Here is a 9,833-nt window from a genome sequence, read left to right as displayed (position 1 = left end):
TTAACTGTCCTTTTCCATAAAACACCCACTCACACAAGAACAGATATAAAAACGACAGAAAAAAGTCCATTTTGAATTCAACTCATTATTGCAGTTAAACTGGTACAGATTAACAGATTACAAAGCTCATGGCACAGTCACTGAAAAGAGAAATGAGGTGTGTATGTACAACAAGAACGAAAAGTTAACAGCTCCTCTAATAGAACCGATGGGGGACAAAATGAGGAAACTGTAATCTGGGAGACGAGTATACAACAAAGAAAATATGTATGAAAAATTTCAAAAATAACATTAATTAAAATACATTTAGCAGATTCGATCCTAGTGTTCGACCCAGGTCCAAGTCAGAGCAGCTCAATCTGAACGGCAAACACTAAAAACTGCGACTGACGCCGCCTTGCTCTCCATCCGATCCGTTTTTGGGGAAATAGCTGATGAGATTGTTGGCAGGTATCTGCTCCTTTATATTAGCTCCAATCTTCTCCTAATATCATCATCATATATTAATCTCCAATCAGGTGCTGAGGGTTTTCCATTCATTCAACATTTACACGCCTTCTTCCAGATAGCAAAAGCAGTCGTAGTCGACCCACAGCCACCAGGGGGCGCCGAGCTGATTTACACTCTTTGGCTACCAGAGTTAGTTGAAATTTGTCCAAAAATTTGTTCAACCATCCAAAAAACGTTTCCACAGATGTGTTCAACTCGGTTTTACAGTTTAAAAAAATATTCAGACGCTGTGATTTTTGGCAGGAATCTAACAGGATTGTTGGCGAGTCGGCTCTGACCGAACCAAAACCAAAAGTTGGCACCGGTAAAAATCAGCGTTCGCTGTCTCTAGCGTTTTCACGGAAACCGGCTGATGACTATTTACACACATTTCTGCAACTGAAGACGTAACGAACGCTGCAAGGGAAAAACAAACGGGAACATTTTAACTTCTGATTCCTCGACTTGAAACCCTTAAAGATAAAAACGTAGTAAAAATTAAAAAACAAATGAGTTCTGAACTTTTGATCTCACTACATTTTCAATGTGACACATTTTTTTCCAACACACACTGAATTGTACTTTTTCATCTTTTAACAAAAAACAAAAAAGAAAAACAAAACGGTACAACATATTTCTAAAACACAAAATAACAACCGTCTACATGTAAAAATATAACTTTTACATACACAATTTCAAAATAATGGTAAAGTTTGCAATTTTTGTTGCATACAATTTACAAATGTCTGTGTGTTGTTGTGGAACTCCGGTCCCGCTATTTTTGTCCTGTGCAGGATGCCGTACTTGCCGTAACGAAGAATACGAAGCAGTCAAGGTGAAAATCTCTAACACTGAGGGGCGTCGCCTTTTCTGTCGGTTCAGTCTGTGACAAAATAACTGCTCCCCAAAAACAAACACTGATAATATCAATAAAAAACAGAAACGGCACCCTCGTTATATATCGTATATACTTTTGTACATTTATATATAGATCGATTTATTTATTCAATAGATTCTTTCCAGTTTCCTTGCCTTCCTGTCGGGTGTTTGGGATTCGAACGAAGCTGCTGGATGGCGAATTGTGTTCTTTTGTTTCCCTTTTGTTTTTTATTCCTTTTACAGTTTTTCTATTAGACATGTAAACCAGAACAGACAAAAAAAGTAATAAGAAACAAAAATCATTCTTTAAAAAAAGAAAGAGCAAGAGAAGAGGGGCAAAAAAAGAGAAAAGAAATAGTTTTACAACAAACAACCACACACTGAGTACTGAAGACTACATGGGCTTACGGACAAGCCGATCAAATATTGATAAAAAGCCGATAAGCTATAATACAAGAAGAGACGCAGCTGTCCACCGTGGACACAGGGTTGGGACAGGAGCCTGGGGCTGGGAGGACTGGGAGGACTGGGACAGGGGCTGGTCTCGCTAAATCGAAGCGTCTATCCAGAACACGCCGTCTACTTACAGGTAAGCATACAGTACATTAAATACAGTTTATTTTTTTTGTTTTTTTGCTTTATTTTTTATCCAAAAAAATACTTTTTTTTTTTAACCTTTTTATCATTTTTTAAATTCCCAGGTCTGGTAAAAAACCTGACTGCATAGAAGCTAACCGCTAACAACAGGCTTCCCTAAGCTTGCATCCTATGAAAAGACCAGGAAACGTCTTCCTCCATGATATGGACTCTAAGAAAGGCACGTCGGTTCAACTGTCAGTGTTCAAATTGCATCTGTGGGGGGAGGGGGGTAAGGCCAGTTCAGTCCAGTAACTGGATTGGTCAAACTGGGGTGAAAGGAGGCTTCCAGACTGGGAGACGTCCCGATGGTTTCATGTCAGTTTTCATCGGATCGATGCAGAAGTATTAAAAACTGGAGACATTTACTGCAGAAACTTATTTTGAAGAAAATGTACTTTTAGTTTTTTTTTACTTTTATTTCAATAACATTTCTGGATTTTACTGAATGAAAAACAAACATGTTGTAACCAAAACCAGACACACACCTGCAGTTTCTGTTGAAGTTTTATTTAAACAAACTGGTTTGGAAAATTTTTCTTCTATTTTTTGTTACTTCTATGAATTATTTTCATTTTGGTCCCTAAAATACAAAAATTTCTACTTGATGTTATATTTTGGCTCAATTCAAAGAGTTATTGTAGCTACTGATGCTGTTGGCAGGAACAGCCTGTAGCAGTCTGTGCTGCAGCAAATCTGAAGAAGCCTCTGACTGAAGACAGCCTCTTGGTTCAGTTCATCTGATGATGTGATTTTTAAATCATAAATGATTGATAATTTCATCAGTTACTCAGTATTAGAGTAAAATGATTGAAAATCAAAACAACAATATTATCGTTTATCGCAATAACTTCTGGGATAATTTATCGTCCAGGAACATTTGTCATCTCAGACTTTCGTCATCCGTGATTTTTAGTGACTTTTTCATGTTTGAATTTAACTTCTTGTTTAATGGAAATGCTGTAACTGTGGACTCGTCTGTAAATATTTCCACTTCCTGTTCTGACCTCTTGCTGCTGGTGAAAATCAGGATGAACTCTGAACTTTACCGCCCTGCGGCGGCGGCCATCTTGAAGCCCCCTTTCACCGGTGTCGGAGCGTGGGCAGGATTGGGATCAGAGCGGGAATGCTTCGGCGGCAGCGGACCCCGTCGCCATGGTGATTGTTCCCTGGCCTCCTCTGACCCTCGCTTTGTGTTTCCATGTTGGAGCTCTTGATTCAAGTAGCGGCTCAAGGAATGTGATTCGCTTTGCTGTCCAGTCCAAGTTTCCCTTCATCTCTCCATGATTTGTCGTGCTAAGCTAGCATTAGCGTTGTTTGGTCTGCTCAGTGACTCTTCGCTCTATCCGGGCCGTTTGGTCGCTAACTCCCAACCGTTTTTGTACTTTTACCTCTACAGAAACATGATGAGTTTGTGCAGGTTTGGACAGAAGCGCCTAAGCGCTCCTGCGGGTGCCGGTTTGTCTTCTTCCTAAGCTTTCCTCGGGAAGTTTGAGGGAGGTTTTTTTTCAGAATCCTCTCCCTGTGCGTCTATCCGAGAGGTGGTGAGGCACAGCTTCATCCACAGTGCGGCGCTAGAGTGCCGTGTCGAGGCTGCGATCAACCGCTGCGCAAATGTTGCGTTAAAAAACAAGAATCTCTTTAAACACTTTGTGATATGTTTGCTCCCTCCTTAACCCCAACCTTCCTCGCTGCCCGTTTTAAACTTTTTCTGTTTTCTTACACACATATATATATATATATTTACTATATATATTTATATAGAGCCTTTTTGTCCTGGGAATGCTGATAAAACACGTAGCACAAGAGTTCCTGGGGCGGATCCAAAGGAATTTGTCAGTTGTCGTATCAAAACGTCCGGAAAGCGACGAATGCGACTCTGAAGTCCGATTTTCTCGACTGAAGAAGAAGAAGAAGAAGAAGAAGATGGCGACGAAGAGGAGACGACAGATCACAGAGGAGACGAAGGCGGATCTGACCCGGAGGAACTACGTGGTCGGGCTGGAGCGAGAGGCGGCGCGCGTGATTGGTTGGTGGAGAACGCCGTCAGAGGAAGTGGTCACTCATCATCCTGATGAACTCTGGCACCTTGGACCTGCGGAGGAAACGGAAACCGGGTCAACCGGGTCAGAAGAGGCGACTTTACCCGAAGCACAGGAACAAACCGAGACGGTACGCCAGGGGTGTCCAAAGTGAGGCGCGGGGGCCACATGCAGCCGTTTGCAGAAATCTGAAAGGTCCAAATTTGACCTTTTATTTGGACAGACTTCCATAACTTTTCAAAACAAAAAGCATTTTTATTTTTCTAGTTGTATTTTTTGCTTTTTTTTAAATATAATAATTCGGGTCACAAACATCCAGCGACTTTTTACCCAAAAGACATTAAATTTATAATACAGCAAATGTTTTGGCAGTAATGGTGCGCCATATGGACTAGAAGATTTATCACAATATCTTTCAGTACTATTATAATGATAAAAGTGACAATATGAACTATTTACTTTTTGTTTTTTAGGCAACTATGTTAAGGATACACTGATACAAAAATTAGGCCGATATCGATATCCGATATTAATCACTGTTATAGCCGATAACCGGTATTTACTGATAATCTACAGATTTCACTACAGCTTCAACACCTTTCAGAAAAAGGTACATTGACACAGTTCTGTTTATCGCATCCCTAAACTGTACGGATAATCAAACGGAAACATTTCAGAAATAACAATCCCGATAACACGGACAGTTCTGGGGATTTTAAACGTCATTAATTGGAGTTTATAGTAATGATGATAAATCTAAAGTCTTATACTGACAAGAAATGTATCACGATAAATGACAAAGAATACAATCCTTGTTTTCTAGAGCAGAGGTTCTCAAACTTTGACCTCTTAAAAACACATATAGTTATTTAACATTATTTAAAAATAGAGGAATTTATTTTCTAAACTTTTACTGAATTTTATCGTTTAAAATGTGTATTACATTTTAATGGTACATTTATTTACTTAATTTTGCCCCGTTTGGCCTTCCATACGGTAAAGGACCACATCATTATGATTCTTAGCATCATTTTGCGACCCCTCATTTGGCGTCTCGTGACCCCTCTGCGGTTCCCGACCCACACTTTGGGAACCGCTGTTCTAGGCTGTGAAAACTGTTTCTTATATTTATGATAAATTCTTATTTTCTGCTTTGTTTTATTAAAATTTTGCAACTTTAATCTCCTGCTGATGAGATCGCCGGCTGCCAGGACTGACTGGGAGTTAGAAAAGACAAAAAACCACAGAAGAAGAACCGGGCATCGTTTCTACATTAAAGAAAAGCAAAGAGTTAATGTCAGCAGCTCCTTGGTTCATCTGGGAGAGAAAAAAACAAAAAGTTAAAATCTGTTTTCAGGTCTACAAAGTGAAAGAGGAAATAAAAGTTCAGCCAATCAGAGACGTTTTTACTAAATGATTACATTATTAAATTAAAAGGTTTTTGTTGCCGTCGACTTTAACATCAAGAAACCAGGAAGTTTTATTCCTGTTCAATCATTTACAGTAGAAATATTTACATCTACATCAGAAAAGAATAAGATATTTTTACATTTTGGTTTCATGGCAAACATAAAACCAAAATCTGATATTAAAACTAGTTTTCAGCAGCTGAAGCTCCTTTTTTACTCAGATGTTTCTGATATTTCTATTATTTTTTTTTAATTTGTATATTTTCTGTCGTTATCTTCAGTTTTTAACATTTTTTTCTTCAGCACATGCTTTTTTTCCTACAGTTTATAAATTTGCCTCAACAGTTTTTGACAATTTTCAGCTAAAAATGTCATTTCTGAATCAGCTCTGTCCTTCTATTTATGATATTACTAATCATTTTTAACGTATGGACAATTTTCTGCTCCTAACTTCAACTTGTTCAGTGTTTGCATGAAAAGCTGATTTTTCTGCGTTTGATTTTCTGTTGAATCCTGAAAACATGAAGCTGAATAATCTGAACCCAAATGAGGAGAAACGAGTTTTTGGCCTGAAATTTAGGAAGCTGATGGTCGGAGTTAAAGATACGACAGCAGGTTAGTGCAGAAGTGAAATCTTCTGACCATTCAGGGGGAGGAGAGTTTGCTGCGGTTTACATTTGTCCCATGGGGTTTGGTCCATCGCCCATGGCGGCGGCGGCGGCGTGGTGGGCGGCGGCCAGCGAGAGGGGCGTCCCATCTGAGGTGACGGTGACCTTCTCCTCTTCGCGGCGCTTCAGGCAGGCCGCCTTGGGGTTCAGGTTCCTCTCTGGACACAACAAGAAAAAAAATCATTCGTCTTCTGATGCTTTTTATGACTTTCTTTTATACGGAAGAGGATTAGTGCCACTAAACAAAACGTATTCTGACTTTTTTTCTCAAAATTTTACTTAAACCTAAAACTCCTGACATTTTTCAGAATCCTGATTTAAATCTCAGTATTCTTTTATTTTTCTCAGTTTTTACTTTAATTTCAGAATTCTGACTTAAATCTTTTTAAATGTTTTTACTCAGAATCTTTACTGCAAACTCAAAATTCTGACTTAAATTCTTTTACTTTCCTCTAAATTTTTACTTTAATTTCAGAATTTTTACTCTTTTCCTCTGAATTATGACTTTAAAACATAATTCTGACTTTTGACATCAGAAAATTAGTCAAAATTGTGAAGAAAAAACCCCAAAACTATTTTTTATCACCTTGATCAAAGATGAACTATCTTGTGCAAATAGAAACCTAAAGCAACAGGTGTTGCTGCTGCCCCCTGCTGGACCGGGCCTGTCAGTGCAGAGCCAGGCCTCCTAAGTGTTGGTTTGGCTCTGACCTCTGACTTGCTGCTCCAGGCTGAGGATGACGGCGACGGCCTGGTGCAGGATCAGCAGCTTGGTCTGCGGCTTGTCGCTCTTCAGGTGCAGCTGCACCATCCTGCCCAGCTCCTTGAACGCCTCGTTGATGTCGCGCACGCGCAGCCGCTCCCGGGCGTTGTTGGCCATCCTGCGCTCCCGCTCCCGCTCCATCTTCTGCTCCGGGCTCAAATCCTCGTCGTCGTTGTTGCTGGAGGGACGAAGGAGGAGCAGCGAAGGGGAGGAAGAGGAGAACCATGGGAGGAAGAGGAGATTTCAGGATAAAACAGGTCAGTTTAAATTTACACGGCTTTGGAGGTTTCACCGACTCAGATTTAAGACTTTTTAAGACCATTATGAATAAAATTTAAGACCAATATCATGGCAGAGAAGTTCAAAAGAAATGCAGGGGAACAAAATTGAATTTGTTGTTTTTCTTGTGGCTCTTGGCATCAGCTTTGTTCTTCTCAGATGGCATAGAGCTCGCTGGTAAGCAGCTAGTTAGCTAGCAAGGATTAGCAGCTAGTTACGGTTAGCGTTAGCCGCCATGAGTCATCAATCGCAGTGACTCAAAACCTACATGGAAAAAATAAATTTACAAAGTCCTGCTACCACAAAGTTTAAGACCCAAGATTAACGTATTAAGGCCAACTTTAAAAAAATGAATTTAAGACATTTTATGATGAGCCTTACATGAAAAATAATAAAGTTTATAAATAATAAAATATATAAAACATCCTTTAAATGATCAGCTACAGCAGGACTTTGAAACAATCCTGCAAACAAACAAACAAACAAACAAACAAACAAACAAACGGTGCTGCCGAGTCTTTTATGACCTTCGTTATGGTAATATTCTGTCATCATTAATGAGGAAAAAATATTGTGAAACTTCTTTCAGTATTTCTAAAGTAGCTCAGAAAAACTGAAATATTTATCTATACGGCCAAATGGGGAACAATACTGGATATTGGCCCAAATTCTAAGTGAATCAGTTCTTTGTTTTTTCAAACTGAATCAAAGCAGAAAACATCATCATCATCATCATCATCACAGTAAACATGGCCGCCACCATCGGGTATAAACTCAGGGTTCAGGATCCAAATGTTTCAGATCTGGTCGCCTCCAGGTTGACAAAGGAACCAGATAAACGGTGAAAATCGTTCATCTTTGGAGGAGTGAAGGCCGACGGGCCGCAGCCGGGCCGGGTCGCCGTGCTGCCGGCTTCCCGCCCAGGGCGCAGCGGGGCGGCGCTTCGTTGGGAATGTTAACGGAGGGCTCTACTCTGCTGTGTGAGGAGCAGCTGAATCCAGGCTCAAGACCGTGGAGAGACACCAAGTTAACCAGCAGCTGCACTTCCACTCAGATCCGCCTCCCGTCCTTAAAGCTGCAGCAGCTTTTAGAAAAAATACCTTTTACAAATCTGTAAAAACCGACGGCTTAATACGAGACAGATAATCTGTGGAAAAATCAATCTTCTCCACCTTCTCTAAGCTTTTATTGTCGTCTGAAGAAATGCTCCAAAAACAGCCAATCAGAGCCAGGAGGCGGGGCTTAGCGCTGTCAATCATCATCGTTAATGCACTGCTAAATCTTCTAATGGCGGAGAAACAGCTTAGAGTTACAGTCAGTCTATCTGCCGTCATCGGTGGCTATGCTAACTAAACTTAGCATTCACAACATGCTATGCTAGCAGCATCGTAGCAGCTAGCATAGCAGGTCACATCGTGGCTGATTTATTTTATTACTATTTATTTATTTATTTATTCACCAATCAGTGTTGTTTAGTTAATTCTTTTATTTATTATTTCTTCTGGTAAACTTGTTTTTATTTTTTCTCGTTTTCTTCTAAAATATCTGATGCTGATTAATCAAAACAAGGAATATCAGAGAAAAGGAAAATAACAAAAAACTTTAAATATATATTTTTAAAAAGTAAATGAAATGTATCCATTTTAATCCGCACCTCCATTTTTGGTGATTTAGGTTGGGGGTTTTTTCAGGGTGATTGACAGCGATAAGACCCGCCTCCTGGCTCTGATTGGTTGTTTCTAGTCAGCACAGTGAGGAGGACATCGATCATCTCTCAGATTATTTGTCTCAACCATAGCGACAGTTTTAACAAATATGTAAAAACATATTTTTACAGTTACATCCTGCAGTTCTACAAGCTGCCAGTAGAGGCAGCACTAAGAGGCAGACGCCTGGTGGAGGCAGGAAGTCTCTGCGGTTTTCAGCTGATTCTCATCACACTTGATCACTTCATCAAAGTTCAGAGGCTGGTTCCCAACGCACCCGCAGGCGGCGGCGCGCCCAGGGCGGGCCGTCAGCGTGGGGGTGCGATGGGAAGACGTGCGTCCCGGCCAGCTGAGGGGTTTGATGGAAGCGAACGTCTGGGCGGTGGGCGGGGTTACCTAGATCTCGACCTCTCTATGGCCTTGAGCTCCTTGTCCAGGTCGTCCTTCTTGTCCAGCGGCTTGCTGTCCTGCAGCAGGTTCTCGTCTCCCTCGTCCTCAGACTTGATCTCCGAGCTCACCGAGGACGTGCTCTGGCCCTGGAGGCCGCCGGACAGGGCTGCAGGGAACCGCAGGGGTCAAAGGTCAAACAGAACAAACTGGACTCAAAGGTCAAATACAGCAGACAGGGGAGAAACTAATCACATCGTCAGAACTTCAACCGAAAGATTAACTGATGACACCATCCATCCAATCAATCAATCAATCAATCAATCAATCAATCAATCCATCCATCCATCCATCCATCCATCCATCCATCCATCCATCCATCCAACCATCCATCCATCCAACCAACCATCCATCCATCCAACCATCCATCCATCCATCCATCCATCCATCCATCCAACCATCCATCCATCCAATCAACCAACCATCCATCCAACCATCCATCCATCCATCCATCCATCCATCCAACCATCCATCCATCCATCCATCCATCCATCCAACCATCCATCCATCCATCC

The 9,833-nt window shown here is 41.0% G+C and overlaps 1 protein-coding gene across 7 annotated transcripts in view; it reads right to left on the bottom strand.

Moving 5' to 3' along the window:
- Positions 1–2,549: 2,549 nt before the first annotated feature.
- The window catches only part of tcf4 (transcription factor 4), a 172,807-nt gene continuing 165,523 nt past the window's right edge, over positions 2,550–9,833 (bottom strand). For 4 of the 7 annotated variants that reach the window (XM_015045447.1, XM_015045450.1, XM_015045452.1 and 1 more), the window contains 4 exons: positions 9,268–9,427; positions 6,835–7,064; positions 6,131–6,281; positions 2,550–4,099 (listed from right to left, as the gene is read on the bottom strand). In XM_015045447.1, coding sequence (XP_014900933.1) covers positions 4,051–4,099; positions 6,131–6,281; positions 6,835–7,064; positions 9,268–9,427 — 590 coding nt within the window. In that variant the 3' untranslated portion in view covers positions 2,550–4,050. Of the gene's footprint in view, positions 4,100–6,097; positions 6,282–6,834; positions 7,065–9,267; positions 9,428–9,833 lie in introns of all 7 variants that reach the window. The other 3 variants (XM_015045448.1, XM_015045454.1, XM_015045449.1) reach the window with 2 other exon arrangements.

The sequence above is a fragment of the Poecilia latipinna genome, unplaced genomic scaffold (genome assembly GCF_001443285.1).
Source record: "Poecilia latipinna isolate Pla-1442-1.1 unplaced genomic scaffold, P_latipinna-1.0 Scaffold727, whole genome shotgun sequence".
NCBI lineage: Eukaryota > Metazoa > Chordata > Actinopteri > Cyprinodontiformes > Poeciliidae > Poecilia > Poecilia latipinna.
Note: the sequence above shows the minus strand (reverse complement) of the source record. Positions and strands in the feature narration are given on the sequence as shown.